Source organism: Elephas maximus, chromosome 19 (assembly GCF_024166365.1).
Source record: "Elephas maximus indicus isolate mEleMax1 chromosome 19, mEleMax1 primary haplotype, whole genome shotgun sequence".
Lineage (NCBI taxonomy): Eukaryota > Metazoa > Chordata > Mammalia > Proboscidea > Elephantidae > Elephas > Elephas maximus.
Genome location: NC_064837.1, coordinates 13,206,238 through 13,228,211, shown reverse-complemented (window position 1 = coordinate 13,228,211; position 21,974 = coordinate 13,206,238). Strand labels below are relative to the sequence as shown.

Sequence of the window (21,974 nt, the reverse complement as noted above, 5' to 3'; positions counted from 1 at the left end):
AGACTGAGCATAGGGACACAGGCAAGTGGCTCACAGCCTACTTTCCTTATTCAGTACTGCTGCTTTACCCTTTTAGTTTATTATTCCTCTTGCAACAGAATTATCTTCTAATACTTTCACTGCAAACGTGCAGAAGTGAGCATTAGAGGTTAAATGAACTTAAGAGGGTCGTAACTTTACAGAACTGTATCCATGACCAAAAAAAAAAAAAGCGCTCCATCTCTTACCAAGTTCATTTATGGAGAATTTGAGCTCTCTTGCACCCTGTCATTAGCTGAAGTGGCCCCCCTGTTTCCAGAGAAGTACATTCTGTGAATACATTGCCTGAGGATACCCTGGGAATCTAGCCCACAGGCCGCGCTGTAGTTGTAGGGCATTGAAGTTTAAATCAAGGACTAACTGGTTTGTGGAAAAAAATGAAAACATGACCCACGTTAATGAATGTCTTCATGCTCTTTTCTAGTTACTTCTAGGGAAGTTTTTTCTTGTGGGGCAGCTGATAAAATGCAAATGTTTCTAAAGATGACTAAGAAGACGGTGCCTTGGCCCCAACCATGTTGATGGAGCCACACGGCGGTGGGTTAGTTTGTCCCGGAGCCCTGAATAAACTCTCCGGCTTGAGTGGGACAGATCTGCAGCAGCAGGAGGCTCTCCCAGGCTCTGTGCGCTGCACCCCGGCCTGGGTCGAGTTCATGCTCTTTTCTGCTCTCCTCCTCCCTTCTGCTTGAACTCCCATCGGGTGTGCACACTCCCATCTCACCGGGTGCATGCTCACACAAACATCCGCTCCTGTCGTACACGCCCGGGCGGCTGGGGGCCTCTTCCCCGGGTCTCGCTGTTTTGGGCTCTCAAATCTGGCGCACGCTCCCCTCCCAGGCCCCGAGTTCATCTCACGATCGTCGTCCGGCTTCCTGTCCTCCGCCCCTCTCGCCCCGCTTCCCTGGCCCCTCCCTCTCCCCAGCCGGCCCGTCCGCCCGCCCCCCTCCCCGATCCCTCGGGTCCCGGGATGGGGGCGCGGTGAGGCAGACACAGCCCCCCGCCCCCATGGCCGCCCGTCGGAGCCCGAGGTGGAGGGGGCGCCGGGGGGCGCCGGACACCGCCCTGCTGGCCCAGCTCGCGCTGGGCCTGGGCCTGGCGCTGGCCTGCCTCGGCCTCCTGCTGGCCGCCGTCGGCCTGGGGAGCCAGGCGGCGCCGTCCGCCCAGGTGAGACCCTGCTGCACGCCTCCTGGGCACGCGGGGAGGAAGGCTGCGAGGAGGGAGGGCGCAGGGTGGGCAGAGGGCGAGCTGTCAGGTGGAGAAGGGTAGGGTGACACTGCCTCCTTCCCAGCAGGAGCCTTCCCACAGGGAGTTGATGGTAGAGGAGGAAGAGGACCCGCCGGTGAGTGGCTGTGGATGCTGTTGAAGGCTGCTGGGCTTTCGAGGTGTGTGTGTGAAGGCAGGTGTACATGACAACCACAGTGCGTGTGAGGATATGTGCCAGTTCTGTGTGTGTGTGTGTGAGACAGAGAGAGTTGTGTTAAGGGGTTTGTGTCACTTTGTATCAAGTAAATATGAAGCGTTGATTCACTGTAGGTGAAGCAGGAGTGTGAATATGTGAGCTAGCGTGGAAGAGGGCTGCTGGTGTGTGCACAGGGTGTGGAGCGTATGTAGTCTGTCAGTTGAGCACAGGTTATGAGTGGGTTCTGTTGGAAGTGGGGTGCGGGAGGGATGTGGCTGACCTGGGGAAGGGGTTGAAGGCTGAGACCTGACCCCAGGACCTCGCCTTCCCTTTGCCCCAAGTTGCACTTGGATGAGGGCTGCCTGTCTCCCTAAGATTTCTGAGCCTCTTGCTGGGTGGTGGCTCTCCTCTAAGCCTTGGTCTGTCTCAGTTTATATCCTTCAGGGGCCTTGACAAGATGCTGGTTTAACCTTGCCCTTAATCCCCTAGGAACTGAATTCCCAGGCAGAGGAAAGCCGGGGCCCCGTGCCTTTCCTGAACGGACTAGCTCGGCCTCGGCCTCGCAGAAATGGTGAGCGTTCCTCCTCCCCAGGCTCAGGAATAATCACCGTGATTGATCTATGGCTGCTTCTGGATTCATTATTGTTTTTGTTTATCATAGTAGTCCTGTGCAACAGGCAGAGCACGAACCACTATTCACCCTTCTGGATGGAGAAACTGGGGCTCAGAGAGTGAAGGGGAGGGGGCTCAGAGTCATGCAGGTTACCAGCAGAGATGGGGAGCAAGGGATTCTGACCCTCCCTCTGAAGCTCCTTCCACCACATGGACTTGTTTGTCACTTAAACCCCACCCTAACCATGAAGGGGGTGGCCAGGAATTAGGGGAGCCCTTGGGTCCTAATGGAGACAAGTTGGGGGAGTCAGAGGCCTGGACCCCAATAAACAAAGAGATGTATGCATAAGATGACCACGTGACCATTTATGCTGGTTTGCTGGGACTGTCCTGGTTTATATCCGTTATCTGGTTCACGTAGACACTTTGCTTATGGAGGACGGTGAAGTTATGAGGGCACAAATCTGGACAAAAACCCAGGTGCTAGGGTCCTGAAAGGGGAGTGGGGCTGGAAGAGGGGGCTCCTGGGCTCCCTGGAGGGCACTGTGTTGTCCATCTGTCTTTCCTTGACTCTCACAGCTAAAGGCCAGAAAACCCGGGCTCGCAGAGTGATTGCAGCCCACTATGAAGGTGGGTGATGGTGAGCCATGCCTGGGAGGAGGGGTGGCAGAGGGGCTGGGGGGCAGGCCTCACCAACCATTTCCTGCATCTTACAGTTCACCCACGGCCAGGGCAGGACGGAGCACAGGCAGGTGAGACCCTTTGCCTACCTCTAAGCTCCCTGTGACCCCCACAACACTGGTTTCCTGGGAAAGCAGCCCCACAAGACCTTTGGCTCCCTCCCTTTGGCCTGCAAAAGCCAGTTCATGAAGTCTTAAGGGCTTGGTTCTCTTAGCTCCCAAATCCGGTCTGTCTCTATGGCCCAGGCTTGAGGCCCCAGGAGGATCCCTCCCCTCCCCAGGACGGAGATTGGAGGTTGATGCCTCCACCAAACCACCTGCCCCACCTTTCACTTTCAGCCCTCACCTTTCTCCAAGAAGTACCTTTGGTTCTTTTCTCTTCTTTTTCCTCCATATTCTATTAGTTTTCAGGTCCTGTTCACTTTTTCTTGAAATGTTTCTAGTCTCTGCTCTTTTCTTATCCCTATCTTACACCTCCCCCGACCCCCCACCACCACCTCAGCACCATGCCCTTGGAACCTCAAACCCAGCCTCTAACCCCTTCCCCATTCCAGGCTCTCTCCAAGCCTTTGCTCTGTCCACCTGTGCTGCCAAGCTAAGCTCCCCTAACGTCTCAGCTCCCTGAAAATCTTCACATTGTCTGCACTTGTTGGGCTGACCTCCTCAACATGCCTCTGCTGGACTTTGTGCTTACTATTCTCTTACCTGGAATGCTCTGCTGTTGTAATAGATCAGTAGGCAGGACACGATGGTGGCTTGGTCTAAGGTGTTAGCAGCAGAGATGAAAAGCAGTAGATAGATTCAGCAGGTGTCTTAGAGACAGGGCTTGCTTGTGAGTTGGATGTGCAGAAAAGAAAAAGGGAACAAATGACTTCTAGATTTTTAACTTGGGCATCTTTGGGAATAACGATGTCATTTTTTGCTAAGATAGGACTGACCAAGGAAGAAATAGGTTGGCAGGGATGAATTAATACTTAAATTTTAGATGCCTAATAATAAACAAGTGCATTCCACAAATAGATAGCTCGACATACGAGCCCAGCTCAACGGCTAGGTCAGGACCTATGAAGTCAGGAGTCATCGCCATATAGATGGTATTTAAAACTATAGGATTGGATGAGACACCAGGGAAAAGTCTGTAACTGGCAAAGGAAGGGCCCGAAGAACAAAGCCCTGAGGCTCTTGGACATCTTGAAGGATAGTAGAGCAGGAGAACCCAGCCAAGGAGACTGAGAAGGAACAGCCAGAGAGAGGGGAAGAAAGCCAAGGGAGGACAGTGTCCTAAAATCTAAAAGACAAGGAGAATGTGACTCTGTTGAATGTGGCTGAGAGGTCACATGAGATGAGAACAGAGAAGTGACCACTGAGTTTGGTAGCATAAAAGTCAGCTGATGACCTTGACACAGGCAGTTTCAGTGGCAAGTTAGGGTGGGAGCCAACTTATATCGAATTGGGAAGAGAATGGGAGATAAGGAATTGGAGACCATGATAAGTCTTTCCAGAAGGTTCTCTCTGACAGGAGCAGAGAAATGGGTACAGGGGGATGGATGTAGGGTCAAGGAAAAGTTTTGTCCTTTTAGGGACAGGCAGTGCTGCATTAATCTCAGATGTCATTTATCTAGCACTCAGGTCTTCTAGTGCCTGCAAACCGTTAATGCACTCAGCTGCTAAGCAAAAGGTTGGAGGTTCAAGTCCACTCAGATGTGCCTCAGGAGAAAGGCCCGTCTATCTACTTCCAAAAAATCAGCCATTGAGAATCTTCTGGAGCAGAGTTCTGTTCTGACACAACATGGGGTCGCCATGAGTCTAAACTGATGCTGTGGCAACTGGTTTTCAGTGGCACCTGTTCTACCTCATCTAATCTTCACAACAGAAGAGAGTCTGATTTCCTCCATTTTACAGATGAGAAATGAAGCCCCGATGGCGCAATGTTTAAACGCTTGGCTGCTAACTGAAAGGCTGGTGGTTCAAACCCACCCAGCTGCTCCACGGGTGAAAAGACCTGGCGATCCGCTCCTGCAAAGGTGACAGCTTAGAAAGCCCCACGAGGCAGTTCTACTCTGTCAGTGTGAGTCGCTATGAGTAGAAAAAGGACTCGACGGCACGTAACAACAACAACAGATGAGGAAGTCAAGTCTCAGAGAGGTTATGTAACTTGTCCAAGGTCACGAAGAGTCAGTAACGGAGCCAGGATTTGAAGCCAGCTAGGGTGTGCTTGTATACCGGACATGGTTGGCATGAGAGGCGAGGCTGCTGGTGCAGGGGTGGGGGGTACCTGCAGGGGCATTGGCCAAGGTGGGAGGGGATGGGATCCAGAACCATCATTACAAGAGGGTCAGAGGAGAAGGTGAGAACAGGTGGGTTTGTGATTCGGTGAGGAGAGATGAGGTAGCCCTTGCTTTGTGACAGTTAAGTCCTCTGGAGAACTGGGGGGATGGGGCAGGAGATCTGAGGAGAAAATGTTCCAAATGCTTGTCTTGGTAGGCACAGAAGCAGGCTTGGGGGAAGAAAGTAGAAATGTAGCCAGGGAGTATGGAATTGTCACTTGAGGTATGTGGTTGTGAAACCGCAGCGACCCCACGTGTGTCCCAAGCACACCACGTTGTCAGAATAGAAGAGGTGTCTTCTGCCTCCACCTGCCTTTGCTCAGGCTGATTCAGTAGCCAGGAATGTCCTCCCTCTCTGTCCCAGGCCAGTCTTCCTCCCCTCAGTATGTACCACTTATTTAGCAGCTCCCCAGACATTCATTCAGTCATTGACTCAGCATATATGTCACATGCACTGAGACCCTGCTGCGTGTCAGGGACTGGGTAGGTCCCCATGGTGAGGAATACCCAGACCTATTCTCAAAGAGGCTAGGAGAGGAGACATGTATATAAATTTGCAATCACAGGACAAGATGACAAGTACAAAAATTAAAGTAGCCAAAGATACATGGTGGTCTAGAGGAGGACAAACTTAACTTTCCAGTGAAGTCAGGGACCCCTTCCTCAAGAGGATGTGGCTTTCCTGGGCCTTGAGCATGAGTTCAAGATGGACAAGGGGTGAGGGGCGTCCCAAGTAGAAGGAACTACTTGTATAAAAGCCCTGAGTTTACCAAGAGTCTGGAGGACTGCGAAAAGTTCTGTGTGGCTGAAGCAGAAAATGCTAGAAGGGCAGGATGGGGCATAAGGCTGGAGAAGAGGACAGGAGCCAGGTCACAGGTGGGATATGAAGTTAATCTAAGGTGAACCATTCGAAGGATTAAAGCAAAGAGAAGCAGCTCAGATCACTCTGACTGTGTGTAAGGAATAACCAGGAGGAGGTAAGGTTGGAAACAGGAAGTCCCAGTGAGAAATGGCAGGGACCAGGCTGGCAGGGGGGATGGGGCAGAGTTATGTAGGGGGCAGGATTGATAGGAGCTGGAGATCAATGAATAAAGTTGGTAAAGGAGAAGGAGGCTTGGGTACCCGGTGGGTGGAAGACTATGAGCTCGAAGTGGAATACAGACAGTAAAGCAAGTTTGAGGGGGATGGGGAGGAGACAAGTTCAGTTCGGGTCCAGATGAGTTTGAGGAGCCCATGGCTAGTCAGTTGTATGTAGCCTGTTGTACATAGGGTCTCTGTGAGTCAGAGCTGCCTCAAAGGCACCTAATAGCAACAACAACGTGGCTAGTCAAATGGTGGTATTAGCAGGAAGAGAAAGAACAAGAAATAATGGAGTTAGGCATCTGGAGTCTGCACGATGTAGATCATGGTAAACCCATGGGTGGGAATGAAAATGTCCAGTGAGAGTACCTGGCTTGAAAACATGTCAAGGACAGAGCCCAGGGGCTGGTAGAGGGAGAGGGGCTGGAGAAGGCAACTGCAGAGACTCCTTGAGGCCCAGCCAAGGAGAACCGGGAACAGGCTGTGGCCATGTCCAGCATGTTCCTAGCAGTGTTTACTGCGTGCCTACCTGGCGCCTTAGGGTAGACAGTGGTGAATAAGACAAGGTTGTCCCTGCCCTATGAGTCTGAATTGACTTCATGGCAGTGGGTTTGGTTTTTTGGTTTTGTCTCTGCCCTGGTAGGGGAATCACATCCCAACTGAACACATACATAAATGAAATAATTTCTGATGTTGATGACTGAGCTGAAACAGGGTGATGGGAAGAGATTAATGGAGGCAGGAGTGGGCCTGGCTATTTTATACTGGTGGCCACAGAAGGTCTCAGACCGGCTGACACGTGAGGGATAGAAGGTGCCAGCTCAGGGAAGAGTGATGTGGGGAGAGGGGAGAGTAGTAAGAAGCTCATTAGGGAGAATGGGTTTGGTGTCTGGCAGGTACAGAAAGGCGGCCAGAGTGTCTGGGCTATCGTGAATTGGGAAGTGTGTGAGATTGAACTGGAGAGGCTGAAAAGGGTGGACCATGGAAGACCTGGGAAGGCACTTCTTTTCTTGTAATTTACAATTACCCTAGCTCTAGATTTTTTTTTTTTTTTTTTTTTTGGGTGAGAGCTTTATTGAGAGAGAATTCATATCCCACACAGTTCACCTATTTTAAGTGTATAATTCAGGGGTTTTAGTTTTTAGTATAGTCACAGAGTTGTGCAACCATCACCACCATCAATTTTAGAACATTTTCTTCACCTCAAAAACAATCCCCATACCCTTTAGCTAGAGTCCCTGGGTGGTGCAGATGGTTAAGTGCTTGGTTACTAACCTAAAGGTTGGCGGTTCAAATCATCCCAGAGGCACCTCAGAAGAAATGTCTGACAATCTACTTCTGAAAGATCACAGCCATTGAAAACCCTATGGAGTGCAGTTCTACTCTGACACACATGGGGTCGCCATGAGTCAGAATTGACTTGACGCAGCTGGTTTGGTTTTTACCCTTTAGCTATCACCGTCCAATTCCCCTATTCCTCCCTACCCCAGGCCTACTTTCTGTCTTTAGGAAATTACCTACTGTGGGCATTTCGTACAGATGAAATCATACAACGTGGCTTTTTGTGACTGGCCTCTTTCACTCAGCATATTGTTTTCAAGGTTTACCCACGTTTGTAGCGTGTGCCAGTACTTTATTCCTTTTTATGGATGAATAATACTGTTTTCCACTGTATGAGTTTTTGACATTTCATTTATCCATTCATCAGTGGCAGACATTTCTGTGTCATTTTATTTGTAATTCTAATAATTCAAATAACGTATGAATATAATTTCAAGGTAAAAAGGCAAGCAATGTAGACATAGATGAGGTAAAATATAAAAGTCAAGTATTAACTATAAAAGTCCCCCCTCTTCTTCAATCCTACTCTTCTCCCCAGAAGTGACCACTGACGGTAACTTGTTCTGTATCTTTCCGGTCCTTTCGTCTGCATGTTCAATCATACACACGTTAGATTTCTACACAGAACTATTATACTTTGGGCTCCATGGGAATTGGCTCCTCCTTTTGCCCTGGGTGATCTTTTTATCTTCTGGGTAAAGTGGGCCCCAAATGTTTATAGAGTCAGCGGATCCCTGGGGAGTGTGGGGGAGCTTTCCTCATCTCTGAACATCGATGTTCAGGTGTGGACGGGACGGTGAGTGGCTGGGAGGAGGCCAAAATCAACAGCTCCAACCCGCTGCGCTATGACCGGCAGCGTGGGGAATTCAGAGTCACTCGGGCTGGGCTCTACTACCTGTACTGTCAGGTAAGCCCCACCTGGCTCCATGGCCAAAGCAGTAAATGAGGGAGAAGGTTTGGTTCCGGAGAGGGGGGGTAAGCTAGAGGCTGGAGAGGGAGAGCTTGGGGCTGGAGGCGGGGATGGGCTACCTGGGTCTCTCAGGAAATTTGAAACTGAGCTGAGGGCAAGCAAAGGCCTGGACTCTGCCTGCCCTCCCCCTGCCCCAGGTGCACTTTGATGAGGGAAAGGCTGTCTACCTGAAGCTGGACTTGCTGGTTGATGAGGCCCTGGCCCTGCGCTGCCTGGAGGAGTTCTCCGCCACCGCGGCCAGCTCCCTTGGGCCCCAGCTGCGCCTCTGCCAGGTGTCTGGGCTGTTGCCCCTGCGGCCAGGGTCCTCTCTTCGGATCCGCACCCTCCCCAGGGCCCATCTCAAGGCTGCCCCTTTCCTCACCTACTTCGGACTCTTCCAAATTCACTGAGGGGCTCTGGTCTCAAAGTTCTCCCAGGCTGCTGGCTCCCCACAGCACTCCAGCCCCAAACTGCTCCTCACTCCAGACCTCCTCCCTCTGGAGGCCTCGGGCTTGTTCACTTGTTGCCATCCCACATACATAGCCCCATTCTTCCCTTACAGTCTCGGGCTCTCCACCTCACAAAGCCCTGGCCTTTCTACTCCCCCATTTATCTCCTGACTCCCACCCTGACCACGGCCCCCAGGACACTGTGTTTACTGTACTCTCTGGGCAAAGATGGGTCCAGAGGACCCCTCTTCAGGCACTAATCGGGGCTGGACCTGGTGGCAGGAAACCGAAGCGACTGGGACAAGGCCAGGTGTCCCCAAATGTGAGGAGTAGGAGACCAAGACCAGCTCCACCTTGATGTGTCCCTGTGGATTTTTAGAACAGATATTATTTTATTATTATTGTGACAAAATGTTGATAAATGGATATTAAAGAAAATAAGTCATAGTCTCTCTCTTTATTGGGGCCTTGGGGGGGTATTCTAAGGGTAGCCGAAGACCATGGGAAGCGGTCTGGACTTCGGGGCCTACATGCCTCCTGCCCTGAGGCTTGAGCCAGAAGAAGAAAGGCCAACCGCCTAGGAAGAAATCACTCTATGCCAAGGTGCTGCCAAACTGGCCTCATTTGCCTAGGAGGCGGGCTTCCTCCTGCGGGGGAATCCCTGGCTGGGAGGAGCAGGGCCCTTCCTCTTGGCCATCTGGGGACCTTTGGCAGAAGCTGGCGAAGGTCCTGGCTGGGATTTGGGGTGGGAGCAGGCCTGAAGGGGGCCCAGGACACAGGCACACGGACCCTGGGTCCAGAGAGGAAGCCTACAGTGGCTGGAGTGCTTGTGCCTGTCTGTTTCTCTTTCTCTTTTCATCCATAGCATTATGTAAGAGTTTTTCTCAGGAAACAGGAAGTCTCTTGCTTGCCAAGTTCAGCACAGGGAGCAGTACAGGCCTTATTCCAACACACCCGGCCCGGCCTTAACCCCAGGGCTCAGCCAGTCTCTGGCTTTCGCGACCCTGGTTCTCCTCCCCACCCACCCATACCCCTCCTGCCCCACCTCAGTCACCTGTAGAAACTTCCCCAGAGATCTCCCCCACACCTTAGCCAGATGGTCTACTGTCCTCGCCCCTGACCCTCAACACTGCCAACTTGTCCCTCCATCCCTCCTCCTGGCACCATGCCCCAGAGCCGCCAGCCCTCCCTCCCCCACTTCTGGGGCCGCCCCGGGCTCCTGCGCTCAGGCCGCTCCCCCTGGGTGTCACTGGCAGCCCTGTCCTTCCGAGAGAGACCCACTCCAGATTCTCCTCAGGCTGGGGGAGGGGGATAGGGGTCTGAGAGGCAACACTGGCCCCACAGAGGGGTGCCAGGCGTACCAGACAGTACCCCTAGCTTGCTTTCCTCTTCCCTCTTTTTATCCTCACGTTGTTTTTATTTCTCCTTTGCGTAACACCCTTCTTCCCTTCTGCACCGGTGCCCGCACCCCCATCCTCGCTGTCACCTCCCTGCCACCCCACTTCTGAGGCCACGGCTGTCAGCAGTATCCCCAGCTCATGCTGGCCTCGTCTCCTTCCTCAGTAGCCCCCCGGGGCGACACGGGCGGCCCAGCTCGAGACCCGGCACTCTCAGTTGCCCTCTGGTTGAGTTGGGGGGCAGCTCTGGGGGCTGTGGCTTGCGCCATGGCTCTAATGATGCAACAAGCAGAGCTGCAAACCCTAAGGAGAGAGGTGAGCCGGCTGCAGAGGACCGGAGGACCCTCCCGGAAGGGGGATGGGCAGGCCTGGCAGAGCCTCTGGGAGCAGGTGAGTGAGGGGAGAAGGGTGTCTGGGAGAGAAAGATGGGTGGCAGAGGGTTTCCGGGCTTCTTCAGTCCTGTCTCCTGGTCTGCAAAGCTACAAGAGGGTGTAAGAGAGGGTCCCGGGTCTGGAAGTCAAGGGAGTGGCCATTCCAGGAAAGGAAACTGTTAAAGATTAATGGTTCTCATACCTAACAGATCCTGGAGGACAGCCAGCACCAAGACTTAGGGTGCTGGGGAAAGGTGCATGAAAGAAGTGAGGCATTCGTGGGGTGGGAGGGAGGGCTGGAAGGAAGGCTGGCTGGGACCCTTGCATCTTTGTCTAACCCTGACCCTCTTTCCATGAACAGAGCCCTGAGGTCCTGGAAGCCTGGGAGAATGGGGAGCAATCTCGGAGGAGGAGAGCAGTGCTCACCCCAAAACAGAGGAGTGAGGCCCCAGGGGTGCCGCAGGGGTGGGAGGTGATCAAGCAGCATGGAATGGGGAGAGGGGAGAATGAGAATAGGGCAGCAGGGGTAAGTGGGCCCTGCTGAGATTTCTTCTTCTCTCCTCAGAGAAGCACTCAGTCCTGCACCTTGTTCCCGTTAACATCACCTCCAAGGGTGAGCACTGTTTTAAATAATGGCTTTGCGGGAGAGGCAGGAACTGGGGGATTTGGGGCTGGCATCTGGGTCCAAGTGAATCCATCAAGTGTCTGAGACTGCACAGAAACCCTGACTGCCACACTTCTCACCTCCAGAGGACTCTGATGTGACAGAGGTGATGTGGCAACCAGCTCTCAGGCGTGGTAGAGGCCTGGAGGCCCGCGGATATGTGGTCCGAGTCTGGGAGGCTGGAATTTATCTGCTCTATAGCCAGGTAACTGGCATACCCTGTACCTCACCTGGGGATCCGGAGGTCTCTTCCCTGTTCTCCCACAGCCTGGATGGCCCGGTCCCTTTGTCCATTCCAAGCTTAGAAGACCGTTCTTCATTCCTTGCCTCAGGGCTCCTGAGACCTCCTAGACCTGGGCCATGCCATTCCGTTTTATCTCCTCCCTGCCCTACCAGGTCCTGTTCCACGATGTGACTTTCACCATGGGTCAGGTGGTATCTCGGGAGGGCCAGGGAAGGGAGGAGACTCTATTCCGATGTGTACGAAGTATGCCCTCCAACCCTGCCCGGGCCTACAATAGCTGCTACAGTGCAGGTGAGAAGCATGCAGGCAGGGGAGTGGATGAGAGGAGAGCGGGACAGGTCTCTGATCTAGTGGGACTGATGCAGGGCTCTATGATTGGGGTGGGAGCCCTAGGTGGAGAGGCAGTTGTGAGGTTCTTGCAGGAAGCAGAGGAAAGGTGGAGCTGCAGAAGGGAGGGGGAGACATCAGACCACATGGAACGATGGCTGTGCCTCACTGAGCATCATTTTTCTCCCCTTTCTTAGGTGTCTTCCATTTATACCAAGGGGATATTCTGAGTGTCATAATCCCCCGGGCAAGGGCCAAACTTAGCCTCTCTCCACATGGCACCTTCCTGGGGCTTGTGAAACTATGATTGTGTTATGAAAGGTGGGTCTGAGCTTGGAAGACCAGGGTGGGTATATGCTGGAGATAACCAAGAGCTGACCAGAGGACTGGGAATGAGCAGGAACAGAGGCCTTTTCCTGACTGTGACTTCATGACTCTCCGGTCCTCCCTTTTCCTTCCTTCCCCACTCCCAGGCCTATGATTTCTTGGATATTAAAGAGCTAGAAGATCTTGCTTTTATGCCCCGTCCAGGGGGGAAAGGGGTCAATCATTGTCCTGACCTGCTATGGGTCTCACTGGATGCTTCCGGAACGGCACCACCATCTAGCGGCAGTTTGAGGGAATCATCCTGCCTGTTGGTAGAGGTCCACGAAGCCTCTCTCCCAACACTTAGGAAAGCCCCTGGTGCCCTATGCCACACCCCTTTCGAGGTATCCTGCCTCTTCGCACCGTAAGAAGCCTCGTCCTTACACTACCGGCTACTACGTTCCATACACTTTCTCCTCTCCATCTACTGAGCATCAGTTTCCATCCCTATCTCCAGAGGTGCATTTCTTATGCACTCCTTTGCTGGGGGTACCCGACGACGGTCCCTTCGCAGCCACATTACTTTTCGGGTCCCAAATTTTAGCTTTCATGCTCTCCACTCCCTTGGCGTGACAGGCCACTCCAAGCCCCTTTGGCCTAGGGTGGGTCCCTGGGGAGCCCTGGATGGATCGCACGGCCGGGTGCTGGTCTTGCCTTACTCCTCGGAGCGGTTCTTTCTGCTCAAGCCTTGCTCAAAGTTAAATAAAAGACAATGAATGATAGATACCCCGGATTCATTTCCCCCACTGCCTCGCCTCAGTCCTATTCCTGTACCGGCATTTCCCTGTCCTCCCAACTTTCCTCTCGCGCGCCCTACTGGACGAAGGTATTGGGGGCCCCCAGGATCAGAACCCCACCAGCGCAGACAAAGTAGGGGTAAGTAGCGGGTCGTGAGGCGGTTTCTGGCACGCAGACGCAAAAGGGGGCGTGGGGAGCGGGTGCAGGCCGCCCAAGTCAGCGGTTGTGCGCAGGCGCAACCCTGGGTCGAGGCTCGGGAGCAGGACGGTCCCTTGGCGTCTGCATCCTTGGTAGGCGGGACTAGACGCGTGGTGCTCGCGCCGGCGCCGTTCGCCGGGTGTGACGTATTAATCGTGCGCCGCCACTGCCGGTGGGCCTGGGGCTCGCGGGAGGGGAAGGAGGAGGAGGAGGAGGGGGAGGCATTGGCGGTGGAGGCTGAAGCAGAGCAGGAGGCGGCCGCGGCGGGGCGGCTGGGCTGCGCGGCGCGCGGCCAAGGATCGTTGGAATCCTGAATTGAGGCAGCTGCGCCTGAAGACAGTAGGAGTGGCGGGAGCGCCACCGTCACCGGAGAGATGAGCCGGGAAGCCTGAGGCCGGAGACGCCCGCCCTCCGGCCATACCCCCCGGCTTCCCCGCTCCCGGTGAGGACGCCCCTCCCCCTCCCCCCATCCTTGCCGCGCGGCCTCTCCCATTCTGATACCTCGTTTTCACCTAACCAGGGTCTAGGAGGCCCGCGAAGGGGCTTCTTCAGGCCCTTGTGCTCCGAGCCGTCCTATCCTGTAGGACCGTACCGGTGCTGGGACGCATGCGGGGACGGGGCAAGAGGGGGGCTGCGCCAGCCTGGCTGGCACGCCTCAGTTCTGCTCCATCCCCTGCTTCTACTGCCTTAGCACCGATTCGGTTCCCTTTCAGTTGCCTTCAGAATCCTTCCGTTTTCATCAGACTCCATCCCCTGAACCATAGCCCTGGCATTCTTAATGCTTCCTGAAAGTACCTCAGCATGCCCACACCCCCCATTCATCCCAGGGTGGTATAGAGCTCTCTTCCCACTGTAGCCCATGGTCTCCTTCTCGAAGTTGGGTTTGTACATCTGTACCGCATCAAGATTCCCAGGCTGAGACACCCGAGTAAAGACATCACCCTTATTAGGCTTTCAGAGGTCATGGGTGGTGCTGTTAAAACAGAGCTAGGAAATACTGGGTTTGACTTAGAGATCTGAGAAATAAGACCTCTGAGGCTTGCTGCATAACCATCCTCCTTTGCTTCTACCTGGATAGAGGAGAATAATGGCAGTCTCTACATGACCCTTTGTGGAGTATGTTAACTGGAAAATCTGGAGTTACTTCGAATTTTTTCCTTCCTTAGTTTATTTGTATCCAAATATAGAGAAGGCACACTGAAGAAGAGAGGTTGGATCCAGGAGGCAGGATATTTGATTCTGAGACTGTAACCTTTGTTTTACAGGCTATTGGAAGATGAAAGAGACTACACAAGGGACTGGGTCTTGGGGGCCTGACCCTCCTGGACCTGGCATAGCCCCAGCTTACTCAAGTCCCAGGAGAGAACGTCTTCGTTGGCCACCGCCCCCCAAGCCCCGACTGAAATCAGGTGGAGGCTTTGGGCCAGATACTGGGGCAGGGACCACAGTGCCAGCCAGATGCCTCCCTGTCCCTCGGCCCTCCTTTGATGCCTCAGCTAGTGAAGAGGAGGAGGAAGAAGAGGATGAAGATGAGGAGGAGGAAGTGGCAGCTTGGAGGCTGCCTCCCAGATGGGGTCAATTGGGAGTTTCCCAGCGGCCTCGCCCTCCCCGCCCCAATCATCGAAAAACCTGCGCACAGCGCCGCCGACGAGCTATGAGAGCCTTCCGGATGCTGCTCTACTCAAAAAGCACCTCGCTGACATTCCACTGGAAGCTCTGGGGGCGCCACCGGGGCCGGCGGCGGGGCCTCACGCACCCCAAGAACCATCTTTCACCCCAGGAAGGGGGCGCAACACCACAGGCGCCATCCCCCTGTTGTCGTTTTGGGTCCCCCCGGGGGCCGCCCCCACCCCGGCTGGGTCTGCTAGGTGCTCTCATGGCTGAAGATGGGGTGAGGGGGTCTCCACCAGCGCCCTCTGCATCCTCCATGGAAGAAGATGGACTCAGGTGGACTCCAAAGTCTCCTCTGGACCCTGACTCAGGTAAGATGGGAAAGGAGATGGAGGGGAGAGGGAGGAGAGCTAAGAGCCTGAAGCAGCAGGGTCCTCTTGCTGGGGTGAGAACTGATCCTGAGTAATGGGGTCCAGGATAGCTATGAAATGTCTTAAGTCCCACTTGGAGCAGGAATTAAACCTGGGGTAGCACAACCCCTCAGCAGAGGTCCTATGGCCTAGGACACAGATGAGAAAGGGTGGTTTTGAAAAATCAAACAGTCTTGTCCACTTGAAATACCCTTCAGCCTCTCTGGACAAGGGCCCTTGTGTGTACATCTCCAGAGGGCACCAGTCACTTGGTCTGTGGGTGGGATCGCGCCTAACAGTGCAGTACACAACTTGTATGGTTGTGCATGATATTCTTCTCAGAGCACTTCTTTTTCAGAGAAACCCAACCGAGCGTAACATCAGGCCCTTTACGTCTTTATTAAGTATCCGAGTACCCGCACAGCCTTTACTATATACCAGCCACTATGCTAGGTGGTGGGCATACAACGCGATAGAGAGTTCTGAAACTTAAATCTCTCTGAATCCTAAACTTTTCTTGCTTTCTTCCTGTCTGTGGGTCGGTAACTCTTTACTCTTTCTTTTCATAATCTCTTACACATACTTATTTCATGTTTTGGGGCTTCCATTCCTTACAGTCTGTATTTTTACACTTCATTTTTCTTGTGGTTTTACGATACGTGTGCACCATTTAATTCTCCCATTGTCTCTTGCTCTTGGTATATTTCTCATCCGCATCCTTTTCTCCCTTTCCTACAGGTCTCCTCCCGTGTACTCTGCCCAATGGCTTTGGGGGACCACCTGGGCCAGAAGGGGAGCGCAGTCTGGCACCCCCTGATGCCAGCATCCTCATCAGCAATGTGTGCAGCATCGGGGACCACGTGGCCCAGGAGCTTTTCCATGGCTCAGATATGGGCACTGCGGAAGAGGCAGAGCGGCCTGGGGAGAAAGCTGGCCAGCACAGCCCCCTGCGAGAGGAGCATGTGACCTGCGTGCAGAGTAAGGCGCCCTAGAGGACCTAGGCTCTCTCCCTCAGCGGACTCCTAGATCAGAGTCTGGAGGCCTCACCCTACTCCTCTGTCCCTCCTCCACTCAGGCATCTTGGATGAATTCCTTCAGACGTACGGCAGCCTCATCCCCCTCAGCACTGATGAGGTAGTAGAGAAGTTGGAGGACATTTTCCAGCAGGAGTTTTCTACACCTTCCAGGTGAGGCTTGAAAGACAAATGCCCTTCAAAAACAGGCTGGAGGAAGGAAAGAGAATGCGGCTGCCTTTTCCCCATAGGGAGGTACTTGGGGAAGATACAGCTTGAGCCGAAGGGGAGGACTCTGCAGGCAAGGTACCAAGTCACTATAAGCTTATTGAGAGGGTCTTTACGTGGGATCATGAAATCCTGTGTATATCTAAGTATTCATGTGTTTCTTTCTGGAGAGTGAGCTTTTAGCAGTCCTTTAAAAGGACTTATAATCAAAAATCAATGAATCAGTTTAGACTCTTATTCTAGGCAGTAGAAGGTACTTTGTGTCCCAGCTCCCTCCTCTCTTGTGTGACTCCACCCTCGGCCTACTCAGGAAGGGCCTAGTGCTGCAGCTGATCCAGTCCTACCAGCGGATGCCAGGCAATGCCATGGTGAGGGGCTTCCGAGTGGCCTATAAGCGGCATGTGCTGACCATGGATGACTTGGGGACCTTGTATGGACAGAACTGGCTCAATGACCAGGTGAGAAGGGGTGGAGAAACAGCCCAAAGAGGGGATTCAGGGAGCAGGGTGTCTGGGGCCCTCTGCGTGGGGGAGCCCTGTGCCTATGCTGCACTCTCCATGGCAAGTTGTCTCCAATCTTCTCCCCAGGTGATGAACATGTATGGAGACCTGGTCATGGACACAGTCCCTGAAAAGGTAGGCCCAACCAGGACCTTCGGTCCCAGGACCTTTTCAGTTCTAAGTGCTTTTTCAGTCCTTTTTGTCTCTTCCATTTTACGTAACAAGAGCCTTGGGTTTGTTTTGTTTTGGCAGGGGGACGGTGGGAGATGGTAATTTGTTAAATTCAAAGCTGTAATCTTGATCCTGAATTTCTCAATTCTATTCTTTTTCCCTAGTCTTTAGAGTTCTTTTCCTATGGCTAACCCCAAGAGTTGGGATAGAAAGCTTTAAGATTAAAAGCAATCACTTGTTTTTCATTCTAAGTGAACTGGAGTCAGGGTTGTTGAAACCAATCCTCAGAGCCATGATGAAATGGAGTGGGCTGTTTGAAGGAGTGGGAGGTGTGGGTGGGCGATTTAGAGGGAGGGGCTGAGATCTTTTAATTCCATCAGCTCTTTTGTGTCATTGGGACAGGTGCATTTCTTCAACAGTTTCTTCTATGATAAACTCCGCACCAAGGGTTATGATGGGGTGAAAAGGTGGACCAAAAATGTGAGTTTTTAATTGATATCTACTTATATAACGTTTTTTCTTCAAAGAATTACAGTTTTGTTCTTTATGATCCCTTCCCCTGACCCCATTCATTCACTTTCAAATGTTAATTGAACGTCCTGTGTGCCAGGTGGAAACCCCGGTGGCATAGTGGTTAAGAACTATGGCTGGTAACCAAAAGGTCGACAGTTCAGATCCACCAGGTGCTCCTGGGAAACCCTATGGGGCAGTTCTACTCTGTGCTATAGGGTCACTGAGTCAGCATCAGCTTGACAGCAGGGGGTTTTGGTGCGCCAGGCACTATTCTAGGCACCAGGGACACAGTATTAAATAAGGAAAATTCTTTTCTCTATGGAACAAAAACAAGTAAACTAAAACAGAATAATGTAGTAGAGTGACTGGGAGGAGGGTGCTTTAGATTGGGTGGCCTAGAAAGGCCTCTCTTATGATGAGGAGCCAGCAGATCTGGGGGAAGAGTGTTCTAGGCGAGGGGAGCAACAAATACATGAGACCCAAGGTGAGAAACAGCATGCTTGAGGAACAGAGTGCCCACGTGGGTGGCCTGTGCGACTGCAGCAGAGCGAGCAAAGGGAGAACGGTAGCCATCAGGGCAGAGAGCAGATGACATACAGCATGTAGGGTAGGCTCAGGGGGTGAGTTTTATTCTATACGTACCAAGAAGCCACTGAGGGGTTTTAAGCAGGCCAGGAAGTGACTCATGTTTTAAACTCCTGTTTCAATAATAGAAGCAAAATGGGAAGTAGGCACACTGACTAGGAGGGTAGCACAGTAATCCACTAGAGAAACGGGGACCAGAGAAGTGGTTTTGTCTAGGACAAGTTTTGAGGGTAGAACTAATAGAACTTTCTGATGGATTGGATGTGGGGAATGAAGAAAAGATAGGAAGCAAGGATGATCTCTATATCTAGACCTTTGGCCTGAATAACTGGGGGAAGATTGAAGGAAGAGTAGATCTGGTGAGGAAAGGCAAGAGTTCTTTTCTTCCCTGGTTTCCCTGTCTTCTAGTTCACAGGCCAGGGAATTTCTACAGTGGGTAATACCATTGGCTCCAGCATCTGCTAATTTGTCTCCACGTTTGAAAGTTCATACCCTCGGGCAGGCCTGCTTCTAGTAGAGGTGGGGGTAACATACAGTGGAAAGAGCTTGGTCTTTTGTATGTCTGGATTTGAATCCCACCTCTGCCATTTCTTTTCTGAGCTGCAGTTTCCTCATTCGTTAGGTTGAAAGTGAGAGTTCTCATAGGATTGTTGTGAGCATTTACTTCATGCCAGAAGTTCTAAATGCATGTGCATATTAATTAGTTTAACACACTATCAAACATGAGGTAGGTACATTGATTTTCCTTATAGAGGAAAAAAGGAGCCCTGGTGGCACATGGTTGCTCAGCTCCTAACCAGAAGGTCCGTGGTTTGAACCATCAGCCACTCTGGGAGAAAGATGTGGCAGTCTGCTTCTGTAAAGATTACAGCCTAGGAAACCCTGTGGGGCAGTTTTACTCTGTCCTATAGGATTGCTGTGAGTCGGAAGTGACTTGATGGCAGTGGGTTTGGTTTGTTTTTGTTATTAGAGAAGGAAACTAAGATATAAAAGGTTATTAAGTAGCTTGCCCACAGCTGTAAACCAGTAAATGGAGAAGCTGGATTTGAACCCTGGCAGTTTGAGCCTGGGCTCCTATCTACTTGTCATTCTCCCTTTGCTCACTCTGCTCCATCAACGCGGGGCACCCACATAAGCACTTCTACTTTTCATGTGTGAAAAGCGCCTGGCCTGCCGTGGGCTTTCAGCGTTGTGTTCTGTTACCACCTCTTCCATCCTGCCTTTCTCCCTTACGAGAGTCTAGACTTCCAGATACTGAGGTCTTGTATTTTCCTACTCGGCTCCTTTGCTTGCCACTCCGTTCCTCTCAGAAGCCTCATGGCAGTAAACAGGAACCCTGTGCATCTTACCTGGCTCTGGCGCTGCCTCCCTAGGTGGACATCTTCAATAAGGAGCTGCTGCTGATCCCCATCCACCTGGAGGTGCATTGGTCTCTCATCTCTGTTGACGTGAGGCGACGCACCATCACCTATTTTGACTCGCAGCGCACCCTAAACCGCCGCTGTCCTAAGGTTTGAGGTGGAAGGGGAAGACGGACAAAGTGGGGAGAGCCAGTGGCAAAACATCCCAGGAAGAAGGGTGGGATCTGGGTCTCTGAGGAGTGACCTGGGTATGGTACCTACAGCCAGTATACCCTGGGGTCAGTTGGGAAATGAGCGTCACCTCTCTCCTTTTCCCCATCCACATAGCATATTGCCAAGTATCTACAGGCAGAGGCAGTGAAGAAAGACCGACTGGATTTCCACCAGGGTTGGAAAGGTTACTTCAAAATGGTGAGTTTACACAGGGTGTAAAGAGTGGCAGTGGGGGTAGTGGTAGGCGGCAGAAGTTGAGCCATGCCCCAGCGAGTCTCCAGATGAAGGGCCTACCTTCTTTCTGTTGTCTAGAATGTGGCCAGGCAGAATAATGACAGTGACTGTGGCGCCTTCGTGTTGCAGGTAAGCAGATGATTGGGGACCTTCCCTTCCGACTCTAGAGGCAGTTTGGGGCAAGGGATAGGAGGTAGGTGGGAGGCCGGATATTCCGCATTCCTCATTTGACTCATAGTTGTGGAGCAGAGAGTAACCTAATGTGTTAGAATGCAGAAACCCTGATTTCACTGTTTCTCTCCTGGCTTCGGGGACCTTGTGGTGCAGTGGTTAAGTGTTTGGCTGCTAACCAAAAGGTCGGCAGTTGGAATCCACCAGCTGCTCCTTGGAAGCCCTATGGAGCAGTTCTACTCTGCCCTACAGGGTTGCTATGAGTCGGAATTGACTCGATGGCAACAGGTTGGGTTTTTTGTTTTTTTTTTCTCCTGGTCTCTGGTCTCTGACTCTGATACAGCTCCCTCCCATCCCCTCTTAAACACTAGATATACCACACAGCAAGTAAGAGCACTAGCCTAGGTCAGACTTTTTTTTTTTTTTTAATCCTAACTTATGTGATCTTGGCTCCCTTTGTATGTGAAATGGGAAAATGCTCTGAAAGATCTAATACAGTACATCTCACATAAAATACATAGTATAGGCCTGGGGGATGCTCAGTGAATGGTTCTCATGGCCTGCTTTGTTAACACCCAGTACTGCAAGCACCTGGCCCTGTCTCAGCCATTCAGCTTCACCCAGCAGGACATGCCCAAACTTCGTCGGCAGATCTACAAGGAGCTGTGTCACTGCAAACTCACTGTGTGAGCCTTGTACCCCCGGCCCCAAGCCCTTTATTGGGCAGGGGGACACGGGAAAACCTTCCTTCCCAAGAAACTCCAACTCCTTTCTTGCCTTTCCCAACCAGTCTCCTTGGTTTTTCATATTTAAATGTTTTAATTGATTTCTGTATTTTTTTTTTTTTTGGAGAGAATACTTGTTGATTTCTGATGGGCAGGGGATGACCATGATAAAGCCCTTTTTTTCCTCTGTAAGGGAGTGTGTGGCCTTGTGGCCTGGGTGGGGCAGTCATCCCCCTTCCATGTGCAGGGGCAGGAATATAAGTGCTGGGGGAGGGGGGTTGGGCGGGCAAAGGGATTACTGCCTGCCAAATCTTCAAACTTTTTTTTTTTATATATATATATATATATATAAATGCCACGGTCCTGCTCTGGTCAATAAAGGATCCTTTGGAGATATGTAAGTGGTGGTCTTCCTTAAGGGGCCTCAAAGTATCTCAGGCCTTTCTCTGAGTGTTGTTAGCTAGCCTTTTTTGGGTCTTTAAACTTCAGGGGCCAGCTCCCCATCTCTGGCTCAGGTAGTGCCAACACCGAGTTTTCACCATCCAAGTGAATCGCCCAGTCAGGGGAGCAAAGGGCCCAGACGAGGAAAAGTAGGTACGGTACGCCGGAAAAACAAGGAAGCCTGAAAAGTGCTGAACCTGGGGAACTGAGAACTGAAGGAACTGGGGTGGGGGATGGCCAGGATTCATGACACCTACATAAACCGCTCTTAAGCCCAGCAGTAGCTTCTGCCATCCTTCCTCCTCCTTCTAGTCTTAGAAATTGTTTAGAACAGGACCTCCTCCCACCTTCTTGGGTATGGCTCTTGATGGGTACACGCGGAACACGTCGGGGCGGTATGGGATTTATCTATGCTCCACAGGGGAGAACATAAAATCTGGGTCCAGTGGAGACCTGGAGCGGACGTAAAGGGAAGTTGTAATCCCGGGAGCCCGGAAGTCCCTGGAGACTGAGACCTCGCCCCCCCCTTGCGTGATAGGACCTACTAGGCCACATGACTCAGGCACCATTGCCTCCCCACGTGTAAGGGTACAGGGCCCCAAGATGGCTGCCAGGCC

General features: G+C 52.3%; 3 protein-coding genes across 5 annotated transcripts; all 3 read left to right on the top strand.

The window, feature by feature from the left end:
- The first annotated feature begins 826 nt into the window (after positions 1-826).
- TNFSF12 (TNF superfamily member 12) lies at positions 827-9,323 on the top strand. 2 transcript variants are annotated; one of them, XM_049860629.1, is made up of 7 exons: positions 827-1,203; positions 1,328-1,378; positions 1,928-2,009; positions 2,630-2,680; positions 2,767-2,802; positions 8,261-8,385; positions 8,586-9,323. In XM_049860629.1, the coding sequence occupies exons 1-7, from the start codon at positions 1,045-1,047 to the stop codon at positions 8,835-8,837; spliced, it is 756 nt and encodes a 251-aa protein (XP_049716586.1). In that variant the 5' UTR covers positions 827-1,044; the 3' UTR covers positions 8,838-9,323. The 2 variants fall into 2 exon arrangements, with proteins under 2 accessions (XP_049716586.1, XP_049716587.1); XM_049860630.1 differs by having other exon boundaries at positions 829-1,203; positions 1,331-1,378.
- A 753-nt stretch (positions 9,324-10,076) lies between these two features.
- TNFSF13 (TNF superfamily member 13) lies at positions 10,077-12,967 on the top strand. 2 transcript variants are annotated; one of them, XM_049860628.1, is made up of 7 exons: positions 10,077-10,663; positions 11,006-11,084; positions 11,210-11,257; positions 11,395-11,513; positions 11,705-11,843; positions 12,077-12,200; positions 12,353-12,967. In XM_049860628.1, exons 1-6 carry the CDS (start codon positions 10,415-10,417, stop codon positions 12,184-12,186), a joined length of 744 nt encoding a protein of 247 aa, XP_049716585.1. In that variant the 5' UTR covers positions 10,077-10,414; the 3' UTR covers positions 12,187-12,200; positions 12,353-12,967. The 2 variants fall into 2 exon arrangements, with proteins under 2 accessions (XP_049716585.1, XP_049716584.1); XM_049860627.1 differs by having other exon boundaries at positions 10,078-10,663; positions 12,077-12,967.
- Positions 12,968-13,380: 413 nt separating this feature from the next.
- Positions 13,381-21,898, top strand: SENP3 (SUMO specific peptidase 3). The gene is made up of 11 exons (XM_049858776.1): positions 13,381-13,623; positions 14,447-15,163; positions 15,941-16,180; positions 16,278-16,389; positions 16,754-16,901; positions 17,031-17,078; positions 17,517-17,594; positions 19,586-19,723; positions 19,901-19,984; positions 20,099-20,149; positions 20,771-21,898. The coding sequence occupies exons 2-11, from the start codon at positions 14,458-14,460 to the stop codon at positions 20,879-20,881; spliced, it is 1,716 nt and encodes a 571-aa protein (XP_049714733.1). The 5' UTR covers positions 13,381-13,623; positions 14,447-14,457; the 3' UTR covers positions 20,882-21,898.
- Positions 21,899-21,974: the final 76 nt, after the last annotated feature.